This window comes from Schistocerca serialis, chromosome 1, assembly GCF_023864345.2.
Source record: "Schistocerca serialis cubense isolate TAMUIC-IGC-003099 chromosome 1, iqSchSeri2.2, whole genome shotgun sequence".
Lineage (NCBI taxonomy): Eukaryota > Metazoa > Arthropoda > Insecta > Orthoptera > Acrididae > Schistocerca > Schistocerca serialis.
Genome location: NC_064638.1, coordinates 327737127 through 327753144, shown reverse-complemented (window position 1 = coordinate 327753144; position 16018 = coordinate 327737127). Strand labels below are relative to the sequence as shown.

At 42.2% G+C, this 16018-nt stretch overlaps 2 protein-coding genes across 2 annotated transcripts in view; one reads left to right on the top strand and one right to left on the bottom strand.

The window, feature by feature from the left end:
* The window catches only part of LOC126469864 (COMM domain-containing protein 4), a 555575-nt gene that overhangs the window by 151866 nt on the left and 387691 nt on the right, over window positions 1-16018 (bottom strand). The gene's annotated exons all lie outside the window — the stretch shown is intronic.
* The window catches only part of LOC126470899 (uncharacterized), a 66754-nt gene that overhangs the window by 15990 nt on the left and 34746 nt on the right, over window positions 1-16018 (top strand). The window contains exons 3-4 of the mRNA XM_050098962.1: window positions 3768-3908; window positions 10745-10946. Of these exons, the coding sequence (XP_049954919.1) occupies window positions 3768-3908; window positions 10745-10946 (343 nt within the window). The remainder of the gene's footprint in view (window positions 1-3767; window positions 3909-10744; window positions 10947-16018) is intronic.

The window sequence follows — 16018 nt, the reverse complement described above, 5'->3', positions numbered from 1 at the left end:
ATTAGCTTGTCATATTATTCAGTAATGTATTGTGGCGTCAGAAAGCTAATTAATGTATACTTTTATCGACCAAATTTACAGTAACTCTAAGAGTGTAAGAAACTGAAAAACGTTTCAGTAGATGACTAATACTTAAGCTTATATAGGAGAATTTACACAGTCAAAAGCCGTTGGGAGAACACAAAAAAATCCACTGGGTGATGTCCGGTTATTAGAGCATTTAATTTTGACAAGTGAAAGCATATACAGCTTTTTTTTTATTAAAAAACCTTTGTGAAAGCCAAAATTACATTTGGTTAGTACTTTAATGTTTAAAAACACGTGAAACTGCTCTTGAATGCATTAGTTTTTGAAGAATTTAGGATAAATCTGGCAGAAGTGAGACAGGGCGATGGTCGTTGGCAACAGAGTTATCCTATTTTTACACAATCATATTTTCCTAATTTCAGAAGCAGAGGTGGGTAGAGTTTTAATTTTATTAAACTGCATAGGTATTGCCTGTTCTATATATATATATATATATATAGAAATTCACTGAAGACACCTTACGAGCAAGCTTGGAGAACAAGACAAGTTTAAAGTCAGCCAAACGCAAACTCACAATCGGTAAAAAGCAGATTATCGCACTCGATGGAAATTACAGTCGAATCACTGAAAAGGAGGCGGTTTTGAAGTTCATCAGAGACTTTTATAGCAATTTGTATAGCAATCCAGGGGAAAATTTGAGTGTACCTAAATTAAATGATGTACCTAGTGCTCCAGATATACTCCCATCGGAAGTCAAGTGTGCTCTAGATAGCACGAAGAAGGGAACAGTGCCGGGTGATGATGAGCTCAGCGTTGACATACTCAAACTGGCAGGAGAGGTAACAGTAAAGCACTTGGCAAAAATATTTACTTCCTGCCTGCACTATGCTTCAATCCCATTATCGTGGAACAAGGCTAAGATTATTTTGATACACGAGAAAGGAAGTATTCACAATATTAAAACCTACCGTCCTATCAGCTTGCTCTCAATTTTGTACAAAATTTTCACAAATATCTTGTTAAACCGAATTAGTTCCATTCTGGACTCAGCCCAACCTATAGAACAAGCAGGATTCCGAAGCAATTTTAGCACTATTGACCACATTCTGACCGTTAGTGAAGTGATAAGCAGAGCGAATGAATACCAACTGCCTCTCTGCATTGCCTTTGTTGACTCTGAAAAGGCAGTTGACTCCGATAGCCATGTAGCTGTCCTCCAAGCTTTGAGTGAGCAAGGAGTGGGAGCAGCATACATTGAAGTGCTCAGGAAAATCTACGAGAATTCTTCGCCTTATGTTGACATCGGCGAATCAACTCAAGAATTCCGCATCATGAGGGGTGTCAAGCAAGGCGATCGCATCTCCCAAAACTGTTCTCGGCTGTATTGAAAATGGCTATGTCAAAGCTGAGCTGGGAAGGTAAGGGAATTAGAATTAATGGAAGAAGGCTTACCAACTTGAGATTTGCTGATGATATTGCCTTACTGGCCAAAGACTTCGCAGAGCTCCAAAATTTAGTCACAGATCTTGCATCGGAATGTCAGCTGGTTGGCTTGAACGTGAACCTTTCCAAAACAAAAGTAATATCCAACAAATGGGTCCCAGCTGGAGATGTGAAAGTCAAGGACAGTCTACTACAAGAGGTCAGTGAATGTGTCTACCTTGGCCAGATTATAAATATGAAGGGAGACATAAGGCCAGAAATCTATCGACGCATCAAGCTTGGCTGGCAAGCATTTGGGAAGAATTCAAAAATATTCAGATCAAAAATGCCAGTCAATCTGAAGAAAGCAGTATTTGATCAATGCATTCTTCCTGTGATGACATATGGCTGTGAGACATGGACACTGAACTCATTTACAAAAGGGAAACTTAGGACAGCACAGACAGCCATGGAGAGATCAATGCTGGGCCATACAAGAAAGGACAGGAAAAGGGCAGATGACATCGGGTCTGTGACGAAGGTTAATGACATCTTAGAGCGAGTAGGTTCCTTGAAATGGCAGTGGGCTGGCCACGTCGCGAGAAGAAAAGACAACAGATGGACGAAGCTAGTACTGGAGTGGAGTCCGAGAGAGCACCAGAGGTTCAAAAACTGGCTCTGAGTACTATGGGACTTAACATCTGTGGTCATCAGTCCCCTAGAACTTAGAACTACTTAAACCTAACTAACCTAAGGACATCACACACATCCATGCCCGAGGCAGGATTCGAACCTGCGACCGTAGCAGTCGCGCGGTTCCGGACTGCGCGCCTAGAACCGCTAGAAGCACCGGAGGCCTAGAGGAAGACCACCAGACAGATGGGCCAAAGACATCAAGAAGATCGCTGGTAACACCTGGCAGAGAACTGCCCAAGACCGTCCCACTTGGAGAAGACTTCTGAAAGCCTACCTGAATCCACGACTTGAAGAGGCCACATCATCTAATGATTGAATTGGCTGATGATGATGATGATATATATATATATAGCCTTGCCTTTTCTAGTGAATATTTGGGTCCTATTTTCTCCACAACTTTTAAAGATGATTATTAGAAATTTTTTCAACTTCTGCCTTTTTTTTAAAAAAATAAACTATTTAGTCACTTTGACTGTAGTACAGCCTTTCTGTTCCTTGTTTCCCTTAAACCAGTATTCCGTATTATTTTAATTTTATTATCAGAGGTGCTAATTTCAGACATAATAAACGCATTTCCTAACTTTTTAACAACTTTTCTTACTATGGAACAGTAGTTTACATAATATTTGACTCTTTCTGGGTCATTATTCTTTCTTAGTTGTATTTCCCTTTTCGGTTTACAAGATATTTTATCCCTTTAGTAAAGCATGATTCTTTACACGGTTCCTTACAACTACAGCTGAAAGTTTTATTAGGGAAATGTTTTCAATTATGTATCATGAAATAAATTATATTTTAAATTAACATCAGCTTCCCAGTACACCTTATTCTAATCTAATTTCTGCCAGTTTTCCCTAAAATTTGCAGTTGCTAAATTGTTAAATGAACACATCATTCCGGAGGACTGTTTGGCGTTACTCCATGGAGCTATGTTATATACTGTAAGTAGCTGTGCATCATGATCAAAAAGACCATTCTTAACGGGGTAATTGTTTATTTTATGAAATGTATCTTAGCCTATGAAAATATTATCTAGAAGTGTCCTGGTTATGTGTACTACTGGAGTAATAATTCAAGGCCATTCTTACTCTCAAGACTATCAGTAAAACTACATTGAAATATCCACAAATTATAATTTGCATCCATCTTTCTGATGGCACAACAAAAATCCACGTTTTTGAGAAATTAAGTCATTCCCTTATTAAGTTTGTAGACAATAATGATATAGTCTGACAACAACAGTAAGATTCGCAAACATAATACCATAAGGAGAAATATTTACACTCTCCATCACTTGGCCTTAGTGTCGCACGAAAGGAGGGAGGTATTCATCCATAACAAATCTTTTGATCATTGGTACATTGATGTAAAGGATTTAATTTAATGTACAAATAAATTCAAGCATAAACTGAAGTATATATGATCGACAACGCCCTTCTGTTTGAACACCTGAATTCACTGTAAGTGCGAAAGAAATAGCAGAGCTTAAGATAAAAATGTGAATCTGTCTACACGTGGGCGTATTGTTCGCTGAGCGAACCTGTTGTAACATTGTAAAACTGTCTCGTTTGACATAAGTGATGGACGGAAGACGCAGGTGACGGGCCGCGTGTCCTGCGCAGGGACCGGACAGCGAGAACGCGACGCTGGCCGAGGACAGCGCCCGCGGGCGGGTGAAGCGGGCGGGCGTGCCCGAGGCGGGGCTAGCAGACGACGGCCACAGCCGGCGCGAGGAGCCGCTCTACGTGGAGGAGCCCGCCTGGGTGAGCCGCAGCTCTGCCCCACATGCCACCGCACCCCTGTCCGCGCCGAACTGCACTTCACCCCTTTAACTCACCACGTCATCTGGTACTCACCCTGCTTTCCTCTTAACATTCCAAGGCAGTACGTTCCTAGACGAGTCAATCAGTAAACCGAATCTCATCTACATCTACGTGATTACTCTGCTGTTCACAATAAAGAGCTTGTCAGAGGGTTCAATGAACCACCCTAAGGCAGTCTCTCTACCGTTCCACTCTCGAAAGGTACGCGGGAAAAACGAGCACTTAAATTTTTCAGTGCGAGCCTTGATTTCTGTTATTTTATCGTGATGATCATTTCTCCCTATGTAGGTGGGTGCCAACAGAATGTTTTCGCAATCGGAGCAGAAAATTGGTGATTGAAATTTCATGAGAAGATCCCGTCGCAACGGAAAACGCCTTTGTTTTAATGATTGCCACTCCAATTCACGTATCATTTCTGTGACACTATCTCCCCTATTTCGCGATAATACAAAACGAGCTGCCCTTCTTTGTACTTTTTCGATGTCATCCGTCAGTCCCACCTGATGCGGATCCCACACCGCACAGCAATACTCCAGAAAAACGCGGACAAAAATGTAAGCAGTCTCTTTAGTAGACCTGTTGCACCTTCTAAGTCTTCTGCCAATGAATCGCAGTCTTTGGTTTGCTCTACCCACAATATTATCTATGTGATCATTACAATATATGTTATTTGTAATTCTAATCCCTAAGTATTTATCTGAATTTACAGACTTCCGATTTGTATGACTTACCGCGTAATCGAAATTTAGCTGATTTCTTTTAGTACTCATGTGAATAACTTCACACTTTTCTTTATTCAAGGTCAATTGCCACTTTTCGCACCATACAGATATCTTATCTAAATCATTTTGCAAGTTGTTTTGTTGGATTGGGAAGGGTGAGGGAAGGCAATTGGGCGTGTCCTTTTCAAAAACAACCACCCCGGCATTTGCCTTAAAAGCGATTTAGGAAAATCGTGTGGAATGTACACTACCGGAAAAAATTAGTACTGCCTTTTAGAGATTTCTTGTTAACTTATGATTAATTGTTGCAGCAGTGCACATGGAGTACATGAAATGGTTACATTTATAAATCACTAGCACAAGCGCTTCTGACGTATCAAGTGTCGACACATGCTGAAATACCCATATTAGTACGTGGCGTAGCCTGTATAGGCGGCAACGCAGGCGCTAACTCTGGAATCAAGTCGATGGTACAGATGGCGAATACTGGCCTGGGAAACGTTATGCCAAAAATGACCAACATGTTCACGTAGTTCTGTAAGAGTTGATGGCTGACAAGTCACACGGGGCACTTCTCGTTCCTCGATCGGAGACAAGTCTGGAGATTGTGATGGCCGGGAAAGTTGCTGCACGTCTTGCAGAACACGCTGAGTTTCACTGTTAGTGAGAGACCGTGGATTATCCTGTTCTAAGAACGGCAAAAGAATGGGTCTTACAGCATTCTGCACATACGGAGCGCTGGTTAGTGTCCCCTCCAGAAACGCAAAAGGTTAACAAGAGTTATAGCTTATCGCACACCAGACTATAAGACATAGGGATGGGGGTAGGGGACAGTTCGTCGTGGACGACCCGACGAGACAGTGCTCACCAGGTCTACGTCGTAATCCCAAACGACCATCACTTGCGTGCAGGCAGAATCTGCTTTCATCGCTGAAGACCACGGCGCGCCATCCCATCTTCCAAGTGATCCTCTGACAATACTCGTCAAGCCTTGCACATCCATGCTGTGGCGTGAGTGGAAGAGCGGCTAGAGGTGCGCGCCCCAGAAGTCCCACTGCTAATAACCGGTTCGCAACAGTTCGTGTTGATACGTCTTACCCGTGCTGTCATAGCAGTACGATCTACCACTCTTTCCCTTACAGTACGACGATCCTGGCGAGAGTTTGCGCTACGTGGACGTCAAGAACCACATCTATGGGTGTGAGAATTTTCGCGTGGTCACTGAAACCGCATCGTTGCGCAACTGACGTAGCACGTCCATCTTGTGTGGCTATTCACCGAAAGGACCATCCCACCACTCGGAAGGCCCCTTTCAACTTAGCTTAATTGGCTGTAGGAAGCACGAGTGCGTCCCCACGGCTTGGTTGCCTGCTTGCTTCAACATTTGCACCACACCGAGCCTTCTGGCTGTAAGCATTCTCTATTAAAGGGTACACACAGATGACGCTCTGGTAGCTATTCCACAACGCTATCTGTTGGCGGACGACGTTGAAACCAAATCGACGTAGTCTTTTCAAGTTTATTAATTTTTTTGCAATGTATGTCTGGATCGCTCGACAGGGATTGACCCGTCGTTCTCTCGAATGCAATCTGACTTCTTAGCACTGCAGCACCTCACTCCGTAATGAGATACGAGGCACCGTGCACATCAATAACGCTTGGCACTACGAAGTGCCTGATGCAAATATCAGATATTTTCCAGAATGTATCTTTCACTCTGCAGTGGAATTGGCGCTGTTTGGAAACTTCATAGGGGATTAAAACTCTGCGCTGGACCGCAGTGCTCTTACCGCCTGAGGTGTCGTGGCACGACTCAAGAGCTGTCCTTACAACTGCAATTTTGCCGGCACCTCTCTTCTACGACACCGCGCTTCTACGACACAGAAGCTCTCCTTCATAACTTGCGGGATTAGCATTCCTAGAACAATATACAAGGTCTTCGAAAATTGCCGTTACAAACTTCTATGACTTGTAGGGGGGAGTGAGTACATAGTATCCTGGATAAGGACCCATGTCCGGAAACTTGCCGTTTCCGTTCTGTGGCGGTTTCAGTTCAGATGTTTAACTCATCCACTTCTGCTTGAGGAACTGAGTTAGGCTTGATGCAGTACAATAGTTCGGCAACAATTCGAAAACATCCATTATCATTTAAGCACATTTATTAGTATTAACACTTTAACATTACATGTTCACATTATTCCATAACAAAAAATAACCCAGCGTATCATACGTACAGAACAGTACTGATGCTTTACAACAGCAGCTCGACGTGGCGACCACCAACTTCGTTACAGACATTGTGCCTCCTTTGCATGTTCTGGTACACACTCTCCATCCGATCTAGTCTCCCTTCAATTTCGAATGTAGCGGGCAGTACTCGTGCCATTAGGTCTTCCTCAGTCGTAGATTATATTTTGCATAGGACCACACAAGTAGTACTCCGCAGGAGTTAAATGTGGCGACCGCGAGGGCAACGCGGTTGAACACCTAGGCCTATCCATCTTTTACCACGTTGTCTGTTGAGATGTCTCGGCATCGAAAGTGAGAAGTGAGGTGGTGCACCATTATGCTGAAACTACATTTCGTGACAAACACTATAGTTCAATTCTTTTATCTTGGCGGCTCGCGCATGCCCGCCCAGACGCGGGAGATTGCTGCGTTGCCAGTTGCACACGACGCACGCGCCAATAGAAGCAGCGCCATAGTATAGCATAGTTCGCAAGCTTACATGTAGGGGGGAGCGCGCAGTTCATGAAGTAAAGCCACCACAGCCGCATTAATCCTTTCGCTGCTAGAAAGACGTGCTCCCTGCATTCCGCGCTCTGCGCGATTTTGTCACTGCACTGCTCGCCTGTGCAGACACATCGTGTTCCGACTGCTTTGACACTCTTATCAATCGATTCCACAAAAACTATTTGGCCAAAAAATTAGATTTTTACACATCTTCTTGACTGATACCTTCCCCTAATAAATGACTTAATTTTGTTTCGATGTTCAACGCAGTTATTATGCAGCATTAAATATTGTAAACCATTGCACGAAATTTTGAAGAGTTTGCAGAGGTAAAAGTCCATAGAGTATACTTTCCGCATGGTCGATTTTAGTTGCCACAATGTTGAGAATGGAATATGGACAAGATACCTAAATTTCATATAAAATTTACTGTATAACAATAGCTCATTTAAGTACCACATAGGTGTCATATGTAATATTAAGAAATATCCCGTCTTTCGCGACTGTAACAAAAGTTTTATTTACACTGAGCACGTTTGGCTTTATTTTAAAGCACTTCAATCAATCAAAATGAAGTAGACAAAATACATTAAACAAAACTGTGGACTTGCAAAAACATTAGGACTTAAATATACCGTCTATCAGTGAAGTGCTCTGAGCTATGTCAAATATAATTTTTGTGTGTGACACACACAAACATCATTTATTTGCTAAAACACTGATCTGCCAACACAAACGTTGAATGTTGTGTTACCGCAGCACAAAACTACGAAAGGTGACTTGGCAATGGAGGAGACAAAATACTGTCCACTGAAGATGCTTCAAAAGAGAGAAACGCGTCTGGTCTAAATAAGTCCCTTATTACAGTTGCAGAAGAGGAATATATTTCAGTATCATTGGTAAAACTGCGACTGTGGAACAAAAACGAGAAAGAGAACATGAGTACCATTGTGTATGTGCCATACCTTTCCTTGATTGAAGTGCTTTAAAATAAAGCCAAACGCGTCCGGTGTAAATAATACTTTTATTACAGTCGCGAAAGACGGAATATTTCTCAATATTACATACGACACCTATGTCGTACTTAAATTAAATGAGATATTGTCATACAGTAAATTTTATATGAAATTTAGGTATTTGTCCACATTTCATTCTCAACATTGTGGCAACTAAAATCGACCATACGGAAAGTATACGCTATGGACTTCTATCTCTGCAAACTCTTCAAAATTTCGTGCAATGGTTTACTACATTTAATGCTGCATAATAACTGCGTCGAACATCGACACAAAATTAAGTCATTTATGGGGGGAAGGTATCAGTCAAGAAAACATGTAAAAATCCAATTTTTTGGCCAAATAGTTTTTGTGAAATCGAATGATAAGTGAGTCAAAGCAGTGGGAACACCATGTGTCTGCACAGGCGAGCAGTGCAGTGATGACAAAATCGCGCACAGCGCGGAATGCGGGGAGCACGTGTCTGCAGCAGCGAAAGGGTTAATGAAGAGACAAACAAAGCACTAGAAATTTCAAAAAATTGCATTCAAACGAATATAATTCGTGAAGTAAGGCACTTCGATATTGTTTTTAAATAATGAAAATAATAAGCACCGCATAAGTTTCGAACTCATAACCTTTCGCAGAGCAGCCCAACACCTTAACCGTTACGCTAACGCACCTCGTCCAACTACAGAACGACATGAGGACTATAAAATGCCACGGAAAATACTGACAAACACTGTTGGTATGGCTATGAACTACTCAAGCTTCGTCGAAGTACAATAGGAAATAAACAATTACCGCTGTTCTTTATTGCGAAAAAGCAGTTCGTGAGAGTGATACAAACACCTTTCCTTGCTGTCGCCTGAATTAGGAGTCTTATTGCTTGTTTGGTTTAATTAATTAATAGAATATGAAGCAATTGGTATAAAGAATGCTTTTTCCAAACTTTCTATAAAAGAATGTCTGCTATCAAGACATTGCTTTTGTTCTGTTACTTTATTTATGACTGAACGTTTCTAAAACTGAAGACACTCGTCCATGCTCTGCACTGCAGTCGAGATGTGGCAACGTCGTTCTCTGTTCATTGGCTGACTGTGTTTTGTGACTTCAGATGCGCAGAACGAACCTAAACTCGGCCGCCAACATAAATGACGTGCACTTTAGGTGACACAGCTTTCAAGAACGGGCCCAAAAGGTTTTGTAGGAAGATCGCGTGTGCAGGACCAAGTAGCTTCAGTGGAACGAGGTATGGCCCAATCACATTACCGTATAGCATGTCTGCCCAAACATTAGTAACAAATCGGTTCTAAAATTCCTCATCATGCGTGGCAAGAGGGTTTTTGGCTGTTTCGCGAATTCAGAATACGGTCCTTAATAAACTTACATTCATCTGTGCACAGAATTCGACGTAAAAACAGGGGTGCAACGATGCAGGAACCAACGCGTTATGGAGAACCGACTGCACACAAGTATTCATCCTTTTGGTACGGATGTAATTGTTGTTTACGCAGAACTAATACCCGTTGCACCCGCAACTGTTCTAGTATTTGTTGATGAACTCTCTTCAACGCGATGCAACACATCATCTTGAAATTCGAGCGTGCGGCGTTTCCGTGGAGCACCACAGTCCTGTCTCCTCACGGTGAAGGTACCTACGCCGCTGCGTAAATTGGGCAAAACGTTTGTGCGATGGCGTGCTACGTACGTGATACAGTCGACTAGGAGCTCTTCCGTCACGTCGAGCGTCGCCAAACACAAGGAGCACAGCTGTGTATTCCGTAAACGTGTACCGACCCACGTTTACTGTAACGGAGGCGCACGGGCGTTGAATAGGTCTCGCAGCATAGCAGACATTAAGTCACATAAGGTGACAGTCTGACGTAGTACACATCCTGTCTACCCCGTTGTATACCAGGACAAACAATTCTGGCAGTCTTCTCTTTCCCTCAGCAGACGTGGACGCGTTACACATCTGAATCGAAACCTGAATCGAAACCGTGGTAGAACGGATACTATGCGTTTCCGGACATGGGTTCCTACTCAATATATTATGTACTGAATCCCCTCTACAAATCCTAGAAGACTGTGACGGGAATTTCCGAATACCCTGTATATCGCAGAGGAATGAGATCGCCATTAGTCACTGGCTGTAAGGACGGGTCATGTGCCGTGCCTGGGTAGCACTGCCAGCGAAGGGCATAGCTTCGCGTTGGAGTCGCGGTCCGGCACACATTTTTAATGTGCCAAGGAGATTCTCCTTCGTGCATACTTTGTTGTTGGCCTCGCGTTACGTGCAGTATGATGGCAGTGGCGGTTGCAGGTGCTGCTGGACCGGCGCGAGACGCTGGGGCCGGTGCGGCAGGCGGCGCCCGCGGGTGTGGGCGACGCCTTCTGGGTGGCGCGCGGCCGCCGCCGGGAGATGTCCGCCTCCTCCGCCTCCGCCGAGGGGCCCTTCTGGGCGGCGAGGGGCCGCCGCGAGATGGAGTTCTTCTGGCCCACCAGGGGAAAGCGCGACCAGGAAGGTACACCTTACTCTGCACTACCTTCTAACATTGCGCACTGCTAATTTATTTGCATCTGGGTACAGCTGTGTCCGCAGCACTATACTTACGATGTGCTATTTCTTTAGCGGTCTCCATGTAGTCACGCTAGTCACAAATCACCTTTCCTGTAATGCTACAACGGGTGACACTGTGGAGATTCAGATAGTCTGTTCACAAATCCAAATGTTCAAATGTGTGCGAGATCTTATGCGACTTAACTGCTAAGGTCATCAATCCCTAAGCTTACACACTACTTAACCTAAATTATCCTATTGACAAACACACACAACCATGCCCGAGGGAGGACTCTAACTTCCGCCGGGACTAGTCTCACAGTCCATGACTGCAGCGCCTTAGACCGCTCGGCAATTTGTTCACCTCAAATATTTTCGGAACCGTATAAAATATCGTAATTCTGTTTTCACAGAGCCGGCCGGGGTGGCCGAGCGGTTCTAGGCGCTACAGTCTGGAACTGCGCGACCGCTACGGTCGCAGGTTCGAATCCTGCCTCGGGCATGGATGTGTTGATGCCCTTAGGTTAGTTAGGTTTAAGTAGTTCTAAGTTCTAGGGGACTGATGACCTCAGAAGTTAAGTCCCATAGTGCACAGAGCCATTTGAACCATTTTTTGTTTTCACATAGATGAATTGTAAGAAAGTCTTCACTAAAAGACGTATAGTCTCTTTTCGTGGCTGTATTAATTACACAGGTATCGATGTCAACTTCGCTTTTTGAAATCGATCTATACGAATTTCTACTACAAGTATCGTGGTTTTTAAAGAGACGAATTTAACTGCGTTTCTCTCTTCGAAATCAGATTACTGGTTTCAGAGTAATTACAATATTTATCTCAGGGTTAGTTTGTTTTGAATGCGAAACCGATTGCTGTCTTCTGTGGAAGTTTGTGATTTCGTTCACAAACAAAGAAATACTTCTCGTCGGATATGGTAGAAACAGAGTGACTTACCGCTGCGAAACCGATATAAAAGGGGCGTATAGGAAATGCAATGATTTTGTAATAGCTTTGCCTCTTTCTAACCAGTTCTGTTTCGGAAATACTTAATGCTACTTAATCGGCGTAGGCAAGTCTAGTAATGTTCACCTCCCGCATCTGTATTCCCTGTGGATTAGTTTTAGTAAATTATCCATCAATCTTCTCTAAGACTAGGTTAAATAAAATAGGTGAAATGGCGTCACCGTGTCTCAGGCCATTGTACACCTTAAAATTTTCCGTGTCCCCTACCTCGTCTTTATACGACAAAGTTTCATCTATATACATTTTAACTTATCTGATTAACTCCGAAAGTATTTTAAATTCCGTCATATTTAGGAGTGTGTCGGTGTACGCTATCACAGGCCTTTCTGAAATCTAGAAATAATACTTGGACATCTACAATGAATTCACACGCCTTCCCAGTTGCCTGTCTTAGAGTGAATAAATGGTATAATTTGAATCCATTTCTGAGGAAAACGTATTAATAGTCTTCAATTAATTCTTCCGTTATTGGGACCTGCCTATTTAATAAGTAAATCGATATGATTTTATAACTGGCACCTAGCAACCAGTTCCTCTGTGGTTATTGCACAAAAGGAGATCATTCTTCTTAAATATAGGGCACATAATTGCGGTTTTTCAGTCTGAAGGTATAATTTCTCTCTTCCAAGTTGTTTCTATTGAAGACTGTAGCTCTAATTTTAGTTGTCGTCCTCCATTCTTTGATAACTTAGCGTATATCTGGCATTCATCAAATGGTTCAAATGGCTCTCAGCACTATGAGACTTAACATCTGAGGTCATCAGTCCCATAGACTTAAAACTACTTAAACCTAACTAACCTAATGACATCACACACATCCATGCCCGAGGCGGGATTCGAACCTGCGACCGTAGCAGCAGCGCGGTTCCGCACTGAAGCGCCTAGAACCGCTCGGCCACAACGGCCGGTTCTAGCCTTCATCACAAGCACTGTTATTCTTTAATTTCTTTATTGTTTGCTGCATTATGTTTACTGGTGGGGTGATGACTAACAGGAACTGCATCAGATTCTACTTGAGCAGCTGTGAGAAGTACGTCTTTCCATCTTTTTTGTTTGTCACTATTGTTGGTCAGTATTTTCCCATGCTGATCCTTTATAAACTGTTCACTTCTAGTTAATTTAGGAAAATATTTCTCTATTTGCCTTGCCCTGTTATGCCTGAAAACATCCTCCGTTTCTCTTATCATATTCTGTAATATTCCATTTTCTCTTGTTTTAGAGTTCTTTGTGTTTCCTGTCCTATATTATAGCATATTTCCTTGAGTGTCATTGTTTCATTCTTGAATCCACGCTTTCCTCCCATTTTTTCTCTCCAGCACTTTCTTGGTATTTTACATTAAACAAAATTTGGTACGTCGTTTTCTTTTGCCTATAAATTTGGAACTTACTTCTTGAATAGTCCTAAGCGGTTCTATCTGCTTTCGACATTTTGGTATTCCCTCTTGGCCAGTCTAGTTTTTGTTAGGTTACTTTCCATTTCTTTTATAAGTTTTCTTTTATATCTTCTTTCACCAGATTTCTTATATTGCATCTTGTAATTTCCACTAAAACTCTATTTAGTTTCCTTTTCACTTTTATTTTCATTTCTGATATGATTCAGAAACGTAAATTATAGATTGCAGCAATCAGTCGTCCTTTTTAAATTTTATTATGCAGGTCCAGATTTCGCCGGCCGCGGTGGCCTAGCGGTTCTAGGCGCTTCAGTCCGGAGCCGCGCGACTGCTGCGGTCGCAGGTTCTAATCCTGCCTCGGGCATGGATGTGTGTGATGTCCTTAGGTTAGATAGGTTTAAGTAGTTCAAAGTTCTAGGGGACTGACGACCTCAGATGTTAAGTCCCATAGTGCTCAGAGCCATTTGAACAAGATCCAGATCTCAATACACTATTATTTTCACTCAATGCATGTAAGTCCCTGTTGATCGGGCTTCACCCACAGTTCATTGAGAATGGCTAGCTTCTAACTGAAATCTGGATCTGCATAATAAAATTTATAAAGGACGACTGACTGCTGGAATCTATAATTTACCAGTCAATATAACAGTCACTGAGTGCAACCGCTTTCCGAATGGAAGGTAACCTGATGATTGAGAAATGGGCTCTGTTACCATATGCAGCCTTAAAGGTTCTAACATCTTTAATACTGTTTTGGAATCATTTTTCGATAGCTGCATGTCAACTCTATTCACTACCTTTCCATCTGGTGATATCCATGACTCTAAATTAATGCACCTGTATTGAAATTTTGTGCTGTTGAGCCCGATATCATTAGTCACTGTAAGTTTTGTAACCTGAACCCCATTATCTGAGATTTCATCGTGTAAGCTGAAATAGTCATGATTGGCTTGTAAACTTTTTCCTTCCCTATTTTGGCATTAAAACTATCCTTAGACTACTTTTGCATTATGCTTACTTATTGAGTCGTACATGTTTTCCAGGTGACTGTTGAATTCTTGGGTGTATGTGCATTTAGAGATTAATGATTTGTGAACCTAGAATCCGGTTCCAAATTCATAGTGTAAGCCGCAGTCTCCGTAAATTATTCTCCTGTCTCCTATTTTCAGTGACCATTCCTTGCCATCTTACTCCATGAGAGCTACCAGCTGTACCCTGTATTTGTCTAATTCGTTTACTAGTGAATGGGTATTTCCAGGGCAGTATATGTTTCTGATATTCGAAGAAACAAAAAATTATCCCTACACTTTTGCCAGCTTTGTTTCCAGTAAGTTCTTTCCTGTTTCCGAGTCATGCTTTGAGTACCCTGACCTGTCAGCATTTACTTGAGTAGGTGGTGGCCCTCTGCACAGCCTCCAACCTGAACGATCAGGAGTCATGATTTTGGGATGCTCTACCCCTAGAATTAGGAAAATAGAAGCAGAAATTACTATAGTTCTATTTGAATAGGTGAAGCTCATAACTACATCTATATAACTGATTTGGCTATAAAGAGAACCTATATATGTCATTTATTAAAGATTTTCACACAATTTATCTGGGTGAAAACAGAATTACGATATCTTGAACGATTCTGGAAATTTCCGAGCTAAACGACTACGCTTAACTCCATAACCTTGTATGTGAGGCTTTGTTTGAATACGTTCTTCCGCTTTCTGAGTGGTATGTTAGTTTCACTTAGCGCCACGTAGTAATTTTAGTGTGAACCCCAGCCAGCTTCCTAAGATTTTGTCATTGCGTCATTCGATGAGCATTTGGACGCTAACTCAAATATGTCCATTTTGATGGGTTAGACTACAGCGACCACCTGAAAATGACTTCAAAGCAATGAAAACAAAATAAAAAGAGGTTTTAAGCCGTCGAATGGTAGCCAATATGGCAGAATATTATAATTCAGACGATTTGTGGTGGCTGTGGAGCTCGTTAGAAGTAAAATATTTAGTATGTGAAACAGTTGGTGCCTCGAAACAACAGCTGACTTGGGAAACGTAATGGCGGTCTCACATTTTACTTTCCAAGTGAGACTGTGTACCATGTAAGACATCGGGTACATTCAACAGATCGACCAAGCGAGGTGTGTGGCTTATGCGAAACGAATGATTTTTCGATCTACCTGCCATAACAATGAGGCGCGCGGCAAGTTATAGTTGCGAAGAACAATTACAAATGATGTCTGCACGCGAGTTAGGAGATGACTTCCACACGCCACGGGATAAGCAGTGAACGAAAAGCCAATTGGTTTGCGACGAAAAAGATGGCAAACTGAAGTTAAACCAGCCATATTACATGAACAATTGCACTGTTAACCGTAAAAGATAGTTAGTTACAAGAATGGTGTATAAATCTAATGTAGGAAGCTCCGATGATATTGCAAGTCAATTGCCTACCGCAGGAATGATTTCCGTCTCTGAAGTTGAGAGAGATGGCTAATTTTACTGAAACATCTGGCGAATTTCATGATCGATGTGAAAGCATTTTTAGTACTACGTTTTATATTTTGAGATTAATGAAAACTAATAATTTCATCTTCAACAGTCATGGTATACTTAATCTTTACACACATCA